An 18917-nucleotide genomic window follows, 5' to 3' on the forward strand; every position below is an offset into this window, starting at 1 on the left:
AAAAATACATTTTGAAACACTTTAAAATTAATTGCAACAGTAAAAAGAAATAATAAATAATTTCCAATAGAATCATTCTGGTGATCAGGCCGTGATGTATAAAGCACATTGAGGAACTATGTTTGTATGAATCTAATATATATTTTCTGAAATTAGTGTTCAATACACACAAGTCAGTGGTCTTTCTTCCTTTATTCCACACAATATGCAAACAAACTGCTTCCTAAAAGAAGTAGCCAGTTGTTAAACGTAGGCTGAGTAATCCAGAGCTGCCCAGCTATTGTATAATCACCTCAGTGATCCAATATTATCTATAGCCTTGGGTATCACATTTTCACCTGGAGTTTTACATCCGATCATAAGTTTCATTATACTTATATTTTTCTGGAAAGTATATTTTTCTGGATGTCTGAGACCCTTGCCCATTGTTTTTGGATTCAAACTGATTCTTACCAAAATACACTTTCAAACCAGGTGCTGTAAGTATTACCATCCTCTTCCCCTTGTCTGAAGCCTCTCCCTGGGTGATGAAGAAAGAACCAGAGAGTATTGTTCCTCCAAATCTTCGGCCAAGAACTTGGAATGCATTTTCTCCTTATGAGGTATAATTGTTTTGAAACTGTCTTTTACTGCTTAAGCAGTACCATGTTTGTCACAGAGGTTATTGGAACTCCAAACAATGTGACAGTTAAGTAAGCAATTAAATTTATTTTATTAAGCAAACAAAGCAAGGAGTGGGCTGTGTTGGGAAAAAAATCTAGTCAACTTAGGCTTCTTTTATGCTTGGCGAGGTGATTGCAACAGTTTTAGGGATAGGTTTTTTTTGCCAGATGAAGAGATTGTAGGATCTGTAAATTATGCCCAAGGATGTACTAACATGATTTACTGGATCTCCAATGCTATAAGCACAGCATGTGCTTTTCAGCTGAAACATGAATTATTGATATCTATAGTTACCCAGTGATATAAATAGCCTCTTGCTTTTTTTGCTTGCTCTTGCCTATGTTCAGAAGGAGACCACAGTCAGAGCACACATTTGGAAGGGTCTCTGCATTGGATCCAAAGAGGAGACATGCTTACCAGTACCTGTGCGAAAATGTCCAAACAAACTGCAAATCCGTCAGCTGTTCCAGTATGAACCACTCAGTGATGAACTAAGAAAAAAGCTACAGCTTTCTCTCAAGGTAGTACAATCATATTCGCTTCATTCTTCCAGTGAGTTAGAGAACAGACAAAATGGGTAACATGGATTTATATATCTCTGAGACAAGAACCATAGTACTTTTGAAGAACAAACCATTTCATATGTAGGCAGGTGCCCTACGAAAAACGTGATTTTGAAGCTGCTTGTCTCTCTTCTCCTATGCCTTTTGGAACCTACTTTTCTGAGTAGATACATGGGGACCAGTCCAGTGCACACCACAGACTGTATACTAGCAAATCAATGCTGAGAGAAAGGCAAATATATGTTACTTTTTTCTTTGCTTAGGGTTTATTTTCCTGATCAAAACCTTGAAAATATCTATAATGTTACAAAATAATTTTGAATCCACTATAAATCTACAGTTAGCTTAGTGATGAAGTCACTGGGACAGTCTTCATTACTGATTAGTTTTTATAGGTCAGCATAGAACATTTCTAGGTTGAAGCCTGAGTTCTGTCGCGAGGTTCACGTCTAGCAAATAGCTGTGTAGCCTTCTGCAAAAGTGTCTGTCCATCACTTGTTACTGCCTGGTTCATAAAAAAGAACAAGTTGCAGCTTAAAAGCTTAAAGCATTCTGAGATAGGATCTGAAAGTCCTGCTATTCATCCTTATTAGCACTTCACTTTTTAGTTTTTGTATAAAACACTGATTTATTTGATTCATACTGTCAAGATGCTCTTAAAACAAATTGTATAGTTAAAAACATTATTATTTACCAGTCAGGGAATAACAAAATACACGTGTTCTATAATTAAATTGCTAAACATTTTGATGGTGGTATTGCAGACTGAATTTCAAAATTAATGGCAAATAGAATCTGTGATGGTGGAGGCAAACTGTAGCTGGTTAGACTTTTTTTTTCCACCTTACATTTCAAGAAAGGCATGTTTGCAATAGAAAAACATTAACAGCTGTTCAACTTTGGCATAGTTTGAGACACACTAATCCATCAGAACTAAATTTTACTCTTCTACATTCTATAAATGTGTAGGTTGGTCTGAAAGTAATGCCTCCTATTATTTCCATGGAAACTACAACAGATACAAAGAGTACAATAACACTATTTGATAGAGCCAATTCTCATCTACAAAACAGTACAACTTAGTCATCACCATTAGCTGTATATTTTGCCAGCAATAAACAAGAACCTGCATGCCATGTTCTAAAAAATCTGCACCAGCAGAGGTGACCCAGTGTTTCACAGCTGCTATGATGATGCTGTTGTTAGGAAAATGTTGCCATCATGGTGTATCTTTCATTAGCCCAAACAGATGAAACTCAGAAGGCACCAATCCAAACTGCTTGCTGGCTGTGGTAGGACAGTTCAGACAAGATTGGCAGTGTGCCCCACAGTTTTCAAACTGGTTTGGGGCCTGGCACTATTGTGTTGCAAGTGAAAGGCTGTTGTCTTCTCTAACCTGACTCTGAAAATTTGATCCTTCAGCTTAGTCAGCGTCAAAATGTAGCAGTCAGAGTTGATGGTTTGTCTGATATTCCAATGTTGCGACCTATTCCAGTCATTTCCAGTGCACTGAAACCAATATTCAGCTCCATACACAGTTGCCTGGTTGTAATCCACTGATTTGTGTGTATGAGCTGATCAAGGCGCTCCTAATTTTGTGGTCTGACAAATGTGCATGGCCATTTGGAACATGGATTGTGTTTCTCATCATTGTCACCACTGCTAACTGCACCACCCACCACCTCACTGTGCTCACATCCTTTGGTTGGTCTTCATAAACATTCAGCAAGTGTTGATAAATGTCAATGGGAGCAATTTTTTCCACATGGAGGAATTCAGTAACATACCTTCATCTGCACTTCCATGTCAGATGCTATTTTGTCAAACTGCCATCTGTCACATGGTAACAAAATCTAAAAGAAAATTGGTGGAAGGTTCAACCTCTACTACCATACCATTGCTTTCAGAGCAGCCCTCATATATCAAACTTGTTCTTTAATTTACATATTGAGTTTTCAAAGGTAACAGTCTTAAAAATAATAATAATAGTAAATGTTCCACACCAAAATCCCAAATTACATCACTCCATTGACCAGATCTCTTCTGGATTTTAGAGGAAGAAGAACACTGTTATGCTGGGAAGGAAGAATTGTAATTATTGGCACTGAGGAAACATTTGTAAATAACTGCATTAATGTGCAGTGAAAAAACCCTCATTGCTCATATATCAATGTCAAATTAATGGATTTTTCCAGAAACAGATATCTTAAATCTTTAGCCAAATGCTCATTTTTGCAGAACTAAATCAGTATCTAAAGAAAAAGAACTGGAACTAGAAGCAGATTATTTCTGCCAACCTTCTCCATGCATAAAGTTCAATGTTGCATGTAACTTTCTAGCAGGGTGATGTGTTAGGGCAGCTGTCTCCAAAGACCCTTCTTTTCCATCCAGTTGATCACCTAATGGATAAAGAAATGTGTAAAAAGAGCATGCCCTTTTCTTTAGCACTCAGTGTGATTTTGAGAAAGTATGCTTATGTATAAAAGCAGAGCTTCAGACACTTTCTAAGCCTAATTTTTCAACTATGATACTCTAAATTTCCATTTCCCTAACAGGGATCAAATGGAAAGAAGATAGAGATCACAACCAGTGTTTGTTCGATCCCCTTTATTCGTTAATGTGATCTTAGTAATGTGATCAAATCATTGTTATTAATAACAGATAGGTGTTGATTAAACACATTCCTTTATTCACTCCTGTAGTTCAATCAGATGCTTGCACGCTCACTCATTCTTGCCTGGCTGGTGTGACAGCTGGGAGGCCAGCCCTTACTTCAATGTGAGAAGCACAGGATCATACAGGCACACACCAAGGGATTCTAAGTAGCTGATTGCCACCCTGTTGGGTGTAGTCCAAGTCATACAGCTCACTGTGGGTGTGAATGTGTGCAAGTGGCCTGGTGCAAATTAAGCAGATGCTTTGTGTCCTCAGTTTGTCACTTCTTGCATATTCAACAGTATTGCTAGTCATCAGAGTTGATTAGACCCTGGCAAGCTTTCACTTGTTCTCTGCACATATTCCTCTTCTTCAGCTTTTTGTAACTATTTCCCCCTGCAAACCTGTAGATATGGAGTCACACATTCTCACAGAAGTGCTCTTTATGACACTGCAAAGTATACTTACACCCATTACTTCTACAAACTTTTTTCTTTATGTATCCATTAAGTCTACTTCTGCAAAGCATACTTTCTTGTTCTTTTTCTATTGTCCCCACAAGAAATACATAGAAAACATTTTAAAGCAGGAAGATGAGCTGGAAGAGATGAATTTAAAAGAACCAAGAACAGAAGAGGAAAAAGAGAATGCTGCAAATCTCCTTGATCTGGTTAAGGTGAGAAAGAACTACTTTTTTTCCAACAGATATATTGTATTGCATTGCATGTGCCACACTTGAAACTCTGTTATAGTGTATGTTCGGATAGCACAGTGCCTCCTTCACTGTAATCTAGTGGTGAAGTAAAGCCACGCTGAGCGTTTAGCTGGATTACTGAATGTCACTACTGCCATCTGGGGAAGGACTGCTGAAAACAGCTTAAGAATTTGGGTTCTTCAGAACGATATGTTCCCAAACACACAGGCCAAAAAACACTGAAGTGCTTGTGTTCCCCAGCATTAGGGTGAGAATGTTTCAGGGCTGCAGCTGGGAGACTTGTCTTTCAGTCAGTACCACCTTCGCATCAAGAGTTTAAACCCTCTTTTCAAGGTAATCTAGAAACAATCTGGAGGAATATTGTTACTGCTTGTCTCTGCTTATATTTTTGTAAAATACGTTCCGTTAATTTGCACGGCTGATTAGACTATGAGGAAAAAATGGGAGGGGAATAGGGAAGGTGCTGAAAAGGTGAAGAGAAGCTTGGAGTTAGGGGCCAGGAAACTGTGAGGTCAGTGGGAGATGAGTGGTGACAAACTGAAGTTCAAGCAGCAGAAGTGGGCGGGCATTAGGATGAATGAGAGACACTGTTTACATCTTACGTTAAAAATCATCACATCTTACCTAGCGCATTCAGTTTGCTGTCTTTCAGTTCTTCAAATCATGTTTTCTTCAGTGTTTTTTAAATTTGGGACCTGGCATCAAGTTAATTAATGTGCGAGACTTTTAGGTTATTAAACACTGCTTTCCTTTTTATTTCCACTTAGTCAAAAAACAAGCATATAGCAAATTTAAACATACTGAATTCAAAAACCTGACGTTTGAATTAGCCACATTAGTGTAAATATTCACTACCAGATCATTGATCCATTTTTCAGAAGTGTGAGAGTATTCTAGAAAATGAACATCATCTTAGGCTTAGAGTCTACATTTTAAAAACTTGTTTCAATGTGCAAAATCAGTAGACATTAAATCTTTCCAGTGTTAAATGCTGCTGCTGTCTTTCTCTTACCTCTCTGGATTTTATTCTTCCTTACAAGCTTTAAAAATAAAATGTAATCATGTAATTCTAGGATTCACCCCTGAACCTTTTAGTCAAAGTGACCTTTTTGATTTGCTGATATTACAACATCCACATACATTTTTCTCAACACTTTTCATGTGATGTGCACTTTTTAAATGACAGCAGAGAAAATATACCTTAAAAAAAATAGATAAATAAAATAAAAAAAGCAGGAGGTAGGAGGGAACTCACAATCTTTCTGGAAAGGTTGGTATTGAGAAATGATCTCTCGGTAATCTCCCTGTATCCTTTATGTGCTTTGATGAGAGCCAGGTGCTGAATCTCACATGCTACTCAGTTCCAATGGATTTTTCTCCTGACTCATCACTGCTGATTGCCCTGGCTACCAGAGCACATTTGCAGCTACAGATTTCACATTGGAAAACTGTTTTCTGAGACGTAGAGTCCCACTGTGGGCCTTCTGTGTTATATTCCTCCGAGGTCTCCACTGTTCCCTAGTTCTGTTAAAACATAGACTGTCTGATGACAAGAACTCTGGTTTCCAGTTAACTGCTTCAGGGACGGCATGAAAACGAAGGAAATGGCTTAGTAAAAGAGTCTGTCACTGCTCAAACGCTTACTGAGGAGCTCTCTCATGCTTCCTCTACAGCTAACAAAGCCTGCAATTTCCTGAACCTATTTCCTATTTGTCTCTTTTTGCCTGTGAGTTTGAGGTATGATTTGAATATGAACTGGCTTAGTTGATGTAATAAAGAGCAACTCTGTAAAATATGAAGCTAGCCGTGACGTAGATCATCAAGAAGGAAACCTATATTTTTAGGCCAGGAAAATTGTGCCTCATTTCTTTTTCTTCCAGCTCATGTTTTCTAACACACTGACATACCTCCATTCCAGTAGTCATGTTGTCAGGTAACAGATAACATTTGTTTAGGATAGAAATCCTTTAAAGAGGATATGATTGTTAGATCTGTTTCTCACATAGTCACAGTTACTCTTTCTTCATTACAGTTCTTCCCTAAATGGGAGAAATCATCTGAAGATCTCAGTGCCAAAGGTAATAAAGATTGAATACCTATCTTAATAATCCCCTTAATAATCCATAGCCCTTTTCCATAGAAAAATATACAGTGTTCAATCTCGTAGTGACACTACTCTTCAAAATGTTATTCTTCTTCCTCTCTTGCCTTGCCAAGGGTTTTTCTGCTTGTTAAAAAGAGACCACAACACAATATGTAATGGAAATGAGAATTTCTGCAACAAAGGCTTACTACAGTTTTCTGATTTAAAAACAAACAAACAAACAAAAAGCCACATAATTAAAATGCACTTGTAATGTACTATTATTAACAAGGAAGATATTGTGAAAGAGGCTCATTAAAAGAGGCCAAATAGAAAAGAAAAAGAAAAAACAGGAAAATACAAAAATATGTTTTATTGTGAAAAAAATGCCAAATAGGTTCATATTTCTCAGTACTCGTGTATCTTAAGTTTAACCACAGAAATTTCTTTTGAACAAAGGAATTTTATTTGAACTCACAGTCTAGATTCAATGCTTGGAAGAAGCAACACAGTTTATAAAAGATGTCTGTAGATAGGGAAACTCTTTATAAAAGCCCTCAAATTTGTCGCAGTCTTACAGGCTGGCTTTTTTCCATGGAATATATTGAACTAATAGTTCAATAACCTGATAATGTTGATTGTGGCTATGAAGCAGCAGCAATTAAAGTACAACCTAAGTAGGCTGAAAGTAATAAAGGTACCTAAAAGCCCACGTTATTTTCCTCACCTGGAGACAGAGTTGCTCACTAGTTAGAAAGTGACTGAATGTCAGCAACTTTTCCTGCTCACAGCTATTTGATTTGTATCTTGAACATAAATACAGGAAATACAGAGTGGAGGTATGAACTTAATCTGCTTCCGATTTGGGGGTTTTTTGTTTGTTTGTTTGTTTTCTATTGATTGAATTAATTTCTTATCAGCTAATGTTCTGAACTTGATGTTGGAAATGAAGTTCTTTATGCCTCTTTCCTCACAGTAGTAAAGAATCTGTAATTGGCCTGTCTCATATTAATGTTTATTGTCTGTATAAAAAAAAAATGAAAGAACCCAGTTTTCTCTTCAGCTGGCTCTGGAATATGTTCCTGGCAATTAATCTTTAATATGATTAAAAGTGATTCATAAGAACTAATGTTATCTTCACTGCTTTTAACCGTAGCTTTTCATCAAGTATAAGAAAGATGCATTAAAATATATCCTTTCAAGTTTGTTAGCCATAACGCTTACAAGCGCGTAGCAGGACATGTGCATTCAGTACTGCTCTTGACATGTGCATTCAGTAGTGCTCTTTACGTTGCAGCTCACATAACTGAGCTGTACGAACATGCAGTGGCTTCTCAACGCCTGCTTCACACCAAAAGAGTCACAGAGCAAACAGCAGACCAGCAGCAGAGCTTCAGGTAGGACGTACCTGAGAGAACTGATGTAAATGTAGGTAACACAAAAGTAGGAAATAAGCACACAGGAATGGCATTGTCCTGGCTGCTGCAAAGAACCAATACTTAGATCTCTGGGTACATATCCCAGTGTTTTACTAGTTTTTCCTGTGGTTATTTTGTCCCTCTGTGCCTCTCCTCATCTGAAAGATACTCAAACGTCTGTTGGAAAAGGTTTTTTAGGAATATTTTGGTTGAAATGAACAATAAAAATGGAAATATGTGTGAATGATTTTCCAAATGATACAAATCCAAGTCAGGAGTCACTAGCAATGTTAATGTTTTGGACTTCCATAAAGAACATTTTCTTTCCAGGGCTGTCTTTCAAGTTGTTTTGTGCTTATAAAACACTATGCTAGTTTTCTTGTTTTCATGACCTTTTTCTTTCATAATTATTCAGCACAGAAGAACAAACTCCAGTGTCCAAATGGCAGAGCAAACTACAAGAGCACAGGTAATAGTATTAGTAGGGCAGAAATTCACTTATTTTAAAAGCCAACTGAAGTCTGCATTTGGACAGACTTACTGCTTTCATGAGGTCTTGAGTGCTGTGGTCTGCTAGCAAATAAAGGGGTGTTCTCTGCAAGTTCAGCAAATGCTGAATGGATGGTTTGCCTTTCATTTTGTCAAAACCTGATAGCGTTTCTGTTAACTTAGCATAATTAAAACGAGGGCTGAAGTCAGAAATCCTCTATTCTATCATCTGGTTCTGCCACCAGTGTGAAAAATAATATATATTAATATTTTCAGATGCTAATGCTTTAGATTAAGATTCTGGCTTTTTTGTAAATCCTGGCTGATTTTTCTAGTAGAACCCCAGATATACCTGTGGTGCTGCTTCAAAGCTTCTCAAGGCTGAACAGTCTCTTCCTCTGCTCATATGAAAGATGCTTCAAGCCTTTAACTCTGTGGCCCTTCTCTGGACTCACTCGTATAAATCCATGTTTTTCTTGCACTAGGGTGCCCAGAACCCAGTACTCCGGGTTGCTCTCACCAGTGCTGAGTAGAGAGGAAGGTTTACCTCCCTGAATCTGCTGGCAACACTTCTATCACAGTCCAGGATTTTGCTGGTTGTAGTCACAAGAGCACATCCTTGGTTCAACTTGGTGTCTACCAGGACTCCTAGGTGTTTTGTAGCCTTGTCCCCTGGTTTGTACCTGTGCATGGGTTTATTCCTCCACAGGTCTCTCACGTTGCATTTTCCTTTGTTGAACTTCATGAGGTTCTTCTCTGTCCATTTTTCCAGCCTTTCAAAGTTCCTCCAAATGGCAACACACCCATCTGGTGTATTAGACTCCCACCTTCAGAAGTTTGAACAAGTTTTTTTCTGAGCATCCACAGAATAATCAAGTTTTTCTGTCAGGAAATACTGAAATTTGATTAATTTTATATTACAAATGTTAGTAATCACAATGCATCTGCAATACCAATCCTCAGGTTTAAATGTTTGTTGGAAGGTCAGAAAGGCACTATTAGCAGTCTCAGACGTGATCCACAAGATTTAGGTAACTGGAGTATGTTTTGAGTAAGAGCTCTTTATAGCAGCCAAAGCACAGCATGTATGCATTTTTATCAGACCTCCATAAATCAGTGTCTGCAGAGAACTGTCTGCAAGCCAGTCCAGCCTGTTCTTGGTCTGCCTCTGAGAAAATTGCAAATTACAAGAATATTGTTCACTGTAATTAAACAGAAAAAAAATAAAATGAAATGCCACTTTGCTTTATCCCTTTTGTTCTTGAGTGTCTCAGATATTGTACTGAAAGCAGGATGAACTCAATTATGTCTTTTTTCTTTCTTTTCCTTACCAACAACGACAAAATTTCTTAGGAAAGAACTTGATGAAGGAAAGAAAACCTTAATGGCAATAAGAAACAAAATAATTCCTCCCTACTTCAAATCAGAATTGGGAAAGGCATTTCTCTCAAAAAAGGTAATGGAGATGAAAACTGGGTAAGTTTATGTGAGGCCAGGTAACCTCTGCCATAGTCCCACACTTAGAGATATGGTTTTACATCTCAGCCTCAAATTAACTCCAGCAACCATTACAGAGGACAGTTGTGGCAGAATTAATACTAGGAATTAGATACTCTTGCCAAAGGAAATGTATCTTAGAGGTGGCATGTGTTTACTGAGGCAAAACTATGGAGATTCCTTAGGTAAACTCTGGACAATCTGATTGATCCAAAGCAGATACTGAACCTTGGGTCTTTTCACCCATCCCCCAGAAAACATCTCTCTGTTAACCTGAAAAGGAATCAGTAAGACCAAACCACCTGTGTTAACTGGAGGTGACCTTGGGAACTTTCTTCTTGTAATCCCACCTGATCAGTGCTATGAGTATAAAGTATAGTCAAAACCATTTGGAATCTGCAGCATATTTATGTGCATAAATTCTGTTGTTACCTCTTTGGTTCTGCTTCTTATTATTTCCATTGACCTTTTTCTTTTCATAGGGGAGGTATGCTGATGAGGTTGAATTTTTTATATTTATTGTTGGAATACCTAAGCCTCTTTTCATCCTTTTTCTCTATAGTTTCCTGATGTGGAAGCACTATCTAAAGAACTTCCTCCAGTTCCACAAAAAGAAAGTGGGAATCTCCTTCCAGAGACAATGAAAAACATCAGGAGAGGTAATTTGGACTCTACTGTCTGGTAGCATTTTAATATCTTCTCCATTTTTTTTTTTTAATTTTTTTTTTTACCCAGTTGCCTCATTTCATATTGAGGTTAAATTTAAGAATAAATTTTCTGCCTCTGTGTATTCTCAGACATTTTGATACCTATGGTAACATACGAAGCATACCCAGCAGCATTTCCTCACATTGAGGTCCATCAGTATGGAGTAGGCTGTGTCTATGTTAGCAAATTCAGTCTCACAAAACAGGCAGCCATTTCCCCAGCCAACTTAAATACCTGACAATATTTCTGGGGAGACTGCTCAACAGCACTGTCAGTATCATGCCAGTGTTCAACAGTTTGACCATATAGATTAACATGTTTGAGTATCTTGAAATGTTTCCATTTAATCCACTAGTACCAGTGTGGCCTATGAGACTTCTGTGTTTCATGTGCCAAAGGAGCCTTAGCAGACATCACTGGCTTTGGATGCAAAGCTGAGGAATTGTGCTATGAATGTGAGGATTGATGGATGCAGAATGCTCAAAAAAAAAACCCAAAGTGAAATAAAAATAGTCAGGAATAAGTGAGCAAGAAATGAGGGGGCCAAGTTTGGAAAAAAGACCAGAAAAAGCTGAGAGATGGTGCAAATACTGAAATGAAACAGGGATGGGGCAGCTCAGGACTGAAACAGAAGGGGTATGGAAAAGAAAATGCACAGCGTAAGGGTAGGTTGTAAAATACAGGAGGAAAGCGTTTGAAAGAGGAGGAAGCCATGACTGAGGATACGCATTATAAGAGTGAGCAATCCATTCTGAAGTTTAATCTTTACAATACTGAGAGAGATACTTCTCTGTTTGAAGGCTGCTCTGGCAAGGTACTGATATGGTGAAGTGAGATCAAGAGTCATACTCAGCAAAGATTCGTGTTAGGATAGTTGTCCTCCGTGGGGTTTGATCAGATCCCTGCTGGTTTCCACAATTCCTCCGTTTGCAGTCACCAGAAGGCTGGGTTGGATTGTACATTAGACCTTTCTGATGACTTCTCTGGCTAACTGAGAAATAAATGAAGAATGACAAGATACAAAGTTGTTTTGTTGTTTTCTTGGGGTTTTGTTTGTTTGTTTGTTTTGCTGTTTTTGTTTGTTTCTTTGTTTCTTTTTGCCTGGGGAACATGAGTGCAGAACTTACGTAGCTTCTCATGGTCACATAGGCAGCTTTCAAAGGCTGCCTAAATTAAAGTGCTAAATACTTTGGGTTTTTTTTCATGTGCTTAAGAAAGTGATAGTGATTGTGAAGAACACTTGTCACAGTATCCCATTACTTTTTCCTTTAGAATCTGAATGTCTTAGTAGCACGAGTGACTCCTCACCTTCCCCTAGTCTTCTGCTGCAGACTCATTCCATACAAAGTGAAGATTCCAGCAGCACAACAGGTAAAACTGCTTTTCAGAGCATTGTTTGGAGCAGGTTCATTTCTATCTACTTACAAATTCTGACTGTCTGCAATAGATACTTAAATCCACCTCTTTCTGTTCAACATTCTGAATATATCTGAGCACAACATTCTGAATATATCTGAGCACAAGACTGACAGAAAGGGAGAGTGCTATAAAAATAATGGGAGAAATTCTCTCCTTTCCCCTAGCAGACTGCTATAATTACATGGGCATGATAGTGATGGTAGAACCACAGACACAGGCAAGCTGTAATTCCTCCTCTAAAACATTTCATTCCTATGCTCCTTTTATGTATATTATACAGTGGAGTTCAGTTCAAAGACAACAAGTTAGGGGCTTGGTAGATGAAGAAGTTCACAGATAATCCACATGAATGAACTGCAGCAATAAAGGCAAGAAATTCTGGTCAAAAACAGAACTTGCCAGATGGTTGTGCTGACAGAATCCTGCTCTAGGACCTGGACTAGAACTTCTGCTTGAACACACAGATTGGCTTGACCAGCCTGGGTGTGATCAATGTGCAGTTGAAGCCCTTCTTTGGAATAGTAATGTCCTCAATTATGATTTTATGGGGTTTTTGTAGCTCCTCTTGTGTTTTTAATCACTTTCACAGATGATTATATACCTTCATTGCATATTTCCACTGTGATGCTTCCCACAAATCAGTTTTACTAATTATAGTACATAATTGCTTATTTGTTCAATTTTAATTACTAGCTAGTATTAGAGTGGTGTTTTTCATTTTTGTTTTTGGTTTTTTTTTAATGTATTTGTTGACTTTTTAAATAAAATGAGACCAGTTCAGCTGTGCTAGTGCTAATCAAATTCTTTCATGGAAATTAAAGTTTTATCTGCATAGGAATTTCAGGATTGGGCAAAATTTGATGCCCACTGTTTTATGCTTTTGAAATCTTTGCTTTCCAGACTCAAGCTTGGCTGCGGGGTCAGAAGAGGCACCCTTTCAAGTAAAGGTTCAGAGTTTGCTGGTGAATGCTGCAGGACAGCCAAGGAAAGAGAAAGTGAGATTACCATCATCACTTCTGGGAAGAAAACCAAACTCCATACCACATAAAAAGGTGAAATAGCATCTTCTGTTGTTGTTAATATTAAATCCTCTCAATCATCTCTTTTGCATGAAATCTTTATTCTGGAGCAATACTAGACGTTGTTTTGAAACTGTTTACTGAAACAACAGAACTTGCAATCTATACAGAAATTTACTTGCAATTCTAAAAGTAGCCTTCCTCTCAACTACTAGGGCTACCTCATGTGCCAAAAGCCTGGTTCTATACCAGGTGCTCACATGAGAGCACTAATTTCCAAAAGTGTAGAGCATGCTCAGTTGCCCTAAAATATCTCATTATGTCTGAAAACTCAAACCACTACACATTTGCAGATAATACTCAAAGTACCTAGCTTTGCCTTTTCAGTTTGTACTGCATTTATGATGCCTGCCTGTAATTCCTCAAGATGAATGGACAGAGATCAAATATAGGTGGTTAGGTTTAGTAAATCTGAATCTAAGTCGTTGGGCCATCAGTTTTGTCTGTTATCTAATATTTTAATTCTGTTTGCAAAGGTAGAAGATCCTGCCGCAGGAAGGGTCAACATATCTTCTCTTGCAAGAGCAAAACAGCATCTGAGCGACTTCCACCTCATTCCACCTCAAATGATGTTTGGAGTACTAAAGGAAGGCTGTACCTATGCAGCCACTGTGATTCTGAAGAATGTTGGCATTAATTTCTCAAGGTTAGTTCACATTCCCAGTAACTTGGTTTTCAACCAAAATATGCATTGCTTGTTAATTGTCAGCCTTTTCATATGATGAATGTGAGATAACAAAATGTATGTTTATATTTGGAATCAGTGTAAGAGAATATGATAGTAGCAATACTGCAGCATTATTTGTATATTAGTGTTATTAGGAAGATGCAAATCCGGTAAGGAACAGCAGGTTCTATACACACAGTCCTAGCCAACAGCAGATGATTTACTGGTTATTACTGAAGAGGAAGAACCAAACTTTTTCATGGTAACCAGTATTAAGTTTGGCTTCTGTAAGTGCTGCTGGCTGCTGCAACTCTGACAACCTAAATGGACTGAGCTGTGCTCAGGCAGCCACATGTCTGGAGCTGCATTTAGAAACAGCTTCAGTGATGATTTCAGAAACAGACAGATAAGGATGAAATAAAACTTTCATTTGAGCATGTTTCCCTCACTTGTCACCCCTGTCAGTGGGTGAGAAGATAGCATAGCATTCTGACTGAACATATACGTTCATTCAGTCATAGCAATAGCACTGTTCCAGTGTTCCAGAGTGCTGTCACAGTGGTGCTACCTTAGCAATCAAAGCATCCTTCTACTGTAGTGCCATGATGCAAGGATGAGACAAACACGAAGCATTTAAATATAATGTAAATGTAATACTTGCTCTCCTTTCTTGGGTGGAAGGAATTATCATCAAAATAGGGGCTTAGAGGAGGTGCACCCACATGAGTCATCGTGGTCTCATGTGACTACTCAGGCAATGAGGAGCTTTAGAAATCTGTTCAAGACCAACTGAGAGACTCTTGTGCAACTTCTTCTATGAGAATGGACAGGATTTTATTTATTTTAAATCAGTCTAGTTAGATGTGGCCTCAGAAAGACATTTCTACTTTAATGCACGCTTTAGCATCATGGTACATGCAAATGATAAATCAGTAGGTCATATATCAACATTCTGGAGCTCCAGCTGTGCACATTACATTCTTTAGATTCAAACCAGAGCATTCTATATAGACACAGAAAATACCACCCTCGTTCTATTCAATCCAGCTTGAGTCTTTTACTAGCTGCTTTTAGAAGCAAGTGACTAGCCGCTCCATGACAGCAGAACATGCTGATGGCAGAGATATAGGGCAAAGGTGGGCAGTTCTGGCCCATATCTGCCAGATGCTGAAGCCAAAACTTCTCCAGGGCAGGGTCAGTAGAACTACTATGTGCCACACCATTGCCTGGGTGTGCTGGGATGCTGTGACAAAGATGAAGTCCAGTTTCTCTTAACCAGCACTCCAGAGGAACTGCAGGAATTCTTATAGAACTATCAAAGGTCTTATCTGCTCTAATGACTTCTAGAGAACTTGACAGTGATTGATTTAGCATGCTAGTAAATTAAATTTAATCACTGCCTTACTGGGTACCGTGAAACTGAAGAGGCTCATTTGCATGTAATTTCTATAAGGATCATGCTTCTGCACTAGAATCATATCAAATCACATTGAAGAAAGATCTTTAAGGACTTCTGGGTGTGCAACACACAGGTAGCTGCCAAAAAGGTGTAACTTGTAGTCCAACTTCCTTTGTGTATTGCAGGCTTAGACTGCAGCTGTTTCACTTCTGTTGCAAGGACAAGGCAGTATAATAAGCAATGTAAAGACTTAGTTTAGCCCATTAAACTACTGCTTTGATTTTTGATAGGAGCCTGAGCCTTGGCTGAAAGCCCAGGAATAGTGCTATAGCCAGAGCTGTACGCTGTGGTGGGAAGGATGAGCTAAAAAATTCTGCTGTCATTTACACAATCACAGGAAAAGCAGATGGGCTGTTTCCTAACCATGTCTTCTGCTTGCCTGAAAGTTTCTAGCAACCTCCCTCTCTTCCCTTTCTGACAGGTTTCGGGTGAAGCAGCCACCTCCATACACAGGACTGAGCGTGCTGTACACACCTGGGCCTGTAAGTAGTACAGAAGGTCTTCTGTTTTATGCTACATTCACATGACTCTGATGATGCTGCCATAACAGCTGTCTGGGAGTAGACCATGTAGTTGTAAATAACTTCAAAGTTATTTAAAGTGATGCTGCCTTCTGCTCTCTCTGCTGTCTTCTGCACCCTGTGCCTCAGAACATGCCCAGAATACTGTAACCCTATCTCCAAGTTTTTCCCATTGTTTAGGGTATTTTTTAGAGCTACTACCTGTTAGGCCTGCACTTTCATCTCCTATCCTGGTATCTGCAAGAGTTGAACCTAGTAAACTTTTGCCTCAGTGATTTTCTCTTGCTTGCAACCATCCCCCACCGTAAGTCTTTTACCCTGCAAAGCACCTCAGCACATGAAACTGTCCCATGAAGTAGAAAGCTTTCACACTTTCTGCTTTTCTTCGGTATCTCTTCACCTACACATTATAGCTTTTTTATTTTCTCTCAGTTGTCCCAATTTGCCTTTTGCCTATAGAACTGAAAGGAAATTTAAGGGGAAAAAAAATTGCAATGAGACAAAAAAACAAACAAAAAAAGACCTGGCAGTTTTCTTTCAAACTACACTGGGAAGAGCCACTGCTTTATACAGACCTTTCTCATGATACAGGTACTCAGTACTCCACTAAGTCTCTGATTTCATCAGATAACGCAGAACAAGAATCAACTGGAAGCACTGGTGGAGGGGCTATGTATGGAACATGCACCTTGTTTGTCAGCAGTCCTCTCACTCTCTCTCCCTCCCAGGTGGCAGCAGGACTGCAGGTTGAACTGGAGATAGAAATTTTTGCCATGTCAGTTGGAGAGGAAAGTACTGATGGCTTTGAAGAAATTTCCCACGATATTGAAATAATAACAGAAACAGAGACTCTTTTGCTGCCTGTGAGAGCAAATATCCTTTGCAGTCTTACTTTTCCCCCTCCACACACACCTTCTAGCAGCATCACACTGAGGACTGACTACCTGGCAGGAGCCTTAAGCATCATTTCCTTAAGCTTTTCTGTCCTTTTTGGAAACACCAGATGAATGTTTTTCAAGGCACAAATGAAGAATTTAAGATTCTAACTCCAAAAGCAATTTAGATAAAGTAACAAGACTTAGAAAAATAGGGAAAGGAGGAATGGTAAGGCCAGAAAGATGTGGGTATTAAGAACAAATAAAAGATTAAGACTTTGTTTCCACTTTCCACTGACAGAAATATTTTAATCACAGTTTTGAATTGTAGAATTGTTTGAGTTGGAAGGGACCCTTAAAAGTCATCTAGTCCACCTCCCCTGACAATAAATAGGGTCATCCACAGCTAGATGAGATTGCTTGGAGGCCCCATCCAGCCTGACCATAAATATCTCCAGGCACAGGGCAGCCATCACCTCTCCAGGCAACCTGTTCCAGTTCCTCACTGCTCTTATTGTAAAAAAACAAACAAACAAACAAAAATCACAACTTTTTTTTTTTTAATCTCCAAACTACATTTGCCTTTTTTAAATTTGAAACCATTTCCCCTGAAATGGTCCAGCAGCGGACCCTGCTGAAGAGTCCGCCCCCTTCTTTCTTATAGCCTGCCTTTAAGAGACTAAAAGGCTGCTCTCAGGTCTTCCCAGAGCCTTCTCTGCTCTAGGCTGAACAGCCCTATCTCTACAGCCTGTCCTCATAGGGGAAGCGTGCCATCCCTTGGAAATAAAACATATGGCAGCATTTGATGGTAAAGCCTCATGCTCTGAACAGGCAAGGGAAAGAATCGCTGTGTCAGCAATTGTGAACACAGAACTGTATGAATGCTGCCAGAAATCAGCCCTGTGTGGGCTCAATTGCTTAGTCCCAAAGAGAAGAAGAATTCAGGGTCCTATGAGACTGACTGGAGTGCTAGTTAATGGCAACTGCATCAAGGTTTTATATGCTTTGGAAAGTCTTTCAGGTGTGTAACTGAGGAATTGGGCTAGACAAACTTGGTGGCATAGAAGCAAAAATGGTTTCTGCTCCATTCCCACTCGCCCAGACATCAGTCACTCACTTTTGCAAGACCACCCTCCAAAAAACAAGCACCCTCGCCCAGTATTTTACTTGGCCTTTAATCTTTGACTTGAGGCCAGCAGTTCGGATTCAAATTGTCTCTCAGCCTTCCTTCCAAAGTTCCTTCCAGCCTCCAGCCATATTCTTTTAGTTATATAAGCACACTGAGACGATTCGATCCTTAGCATAACGTCTCACCTGTGTTAAGAAGTGACATTTACGAGTGCCGCCCCCAAGGATACCCCCAGGGTGAGATGGCAGCAACAGTTCGGGCAGTTCCTACATGTCCCAAGCCACGGTTCCGGATTATGCTACCCCGAAAGCTTTCAAGCTAATGTAAGTATTGCATGCAGTGCTGCCAGCTGTGAATTAAATGGCAGATGTACCTTCTCTTAGCTTCTGATCCACAGCATCAACAAATCCACCAGGTACTGCCAGCAAAGCTGTCACACACACATCACACACTTGACCTGAGACAAGAAAAAGACAAGAAATGCACTGGGTGACATCGTTAACAAAAAGATTCACTGTGAGAGATTTACAGATTACTATGGCTGTTCTGCTCAGTGGAGATACAGTAGAACCTCCCCAGCCCTGCCCCAAATCCTTCGTTTAATTGTCTCCACATTAAGCAGTAGATTGAGCCTTCTGGCATCAGGCAGCTAGATTTATTTCAGTTAAGCCCTAATAAATCAGCCTCAGTTTAACGCTCTTCCTAAAACCACATCTTATTGCTGACCCTTTGACACTGACAGCAAGCCTAATACGGGACAGCAGCCTTACAGACACAACTTAGCATGTTCCAGCACACATCACCCTCTGCACACATTTCATACAGAACATCTCTGTATCCTAAATGAAACAGTGTCCATACATGGACAGTGGACACATCTTCCCTGCCAACAAGACAGCTTTACTGGGAATTTTTCATCAAACCACCGACCACCACGTTAAGCATTGGGCTGGTGTTTCATCTCATCCACATCAACT

At 39.2% G+C, this 18917-nt stretch overlaps 1 protein-coding gene across 3 annotated transcripts in view; it reads left to right on the plus strand.

Annotated features, from left to right (window-relative positions):
- Positions 1 to 18917, plus strand: part of SPAG17 (sperm associated antigen 17) — a 92642-nt gene that overhangs the window by 70789 nt on the left and 2936 nt on the right. For all 3 annotated transcript variants that reach the window (XM_048941345.1, XM_048941365.1, XM_048941355.1), the window contains exons 34-47: positions 475 to 602; positions 1011 to 1184; positions 4444 to 4557; positions 6629 to 6674; positions 7977 to 8076; positions 8513 to 8566; positions 9940 to 10042; positions 10646 to 10742; positions 12064 to 12162; positions 13111 to 13262; positions 13766 to 13935; positions 15837 to 15897; positions 16665 to 16809; positions 18126 to 18263. In XM_048941345.1, coding sequence (XP_048797302.1) covers positions 475 to 602; positions 1011 to 1184; positions 4444 to 4557; positions 6629 to 6674; positions 7977 to 8076; positions 8513 to 8566; positions 9940 to 10042; positions 10646 to 10742; positions 12064 to 12162; positions 13111 to 13262; positions 13766 to 13935; positions 15837 to 15897; positions 16665 to 16809; positions 18126 to 18262 — 1580 coding nt within the window. In that variant the 3' untranslated portion in view covers position 18263. The remainder of the gene's footprint in view (positions 1 to 474; positions 603 to 1010; positions 1185 to 4443; positions 4558 to 6628; positions 6675 to 7976; positions 8077 to 8512; positions 8567 to 9939; positions 10043 to 10645; positions 10743 to 12063; positions 12163 to 13110; positions 13263 to 13765; positions 13936 to 15836; positions 15898 to 16664; positions 16810 to 18125; positions 18264 to 18917) is intronic.

The sequence above is a fragment of the Lagopus muta genome, chromosome 1, assembly GCF_023343835.1.
Source record: "Lagopus muta isolate bLagMut1 chromosome 1, bLagMut1 primary, whole genome shotgun sequence".
NCBI classification, from domain to species: Eukaryota; Metazoa; Chordata; class Aves; order Galliformes; family Phasianidae; genus Lagopus; species Lagopus muta.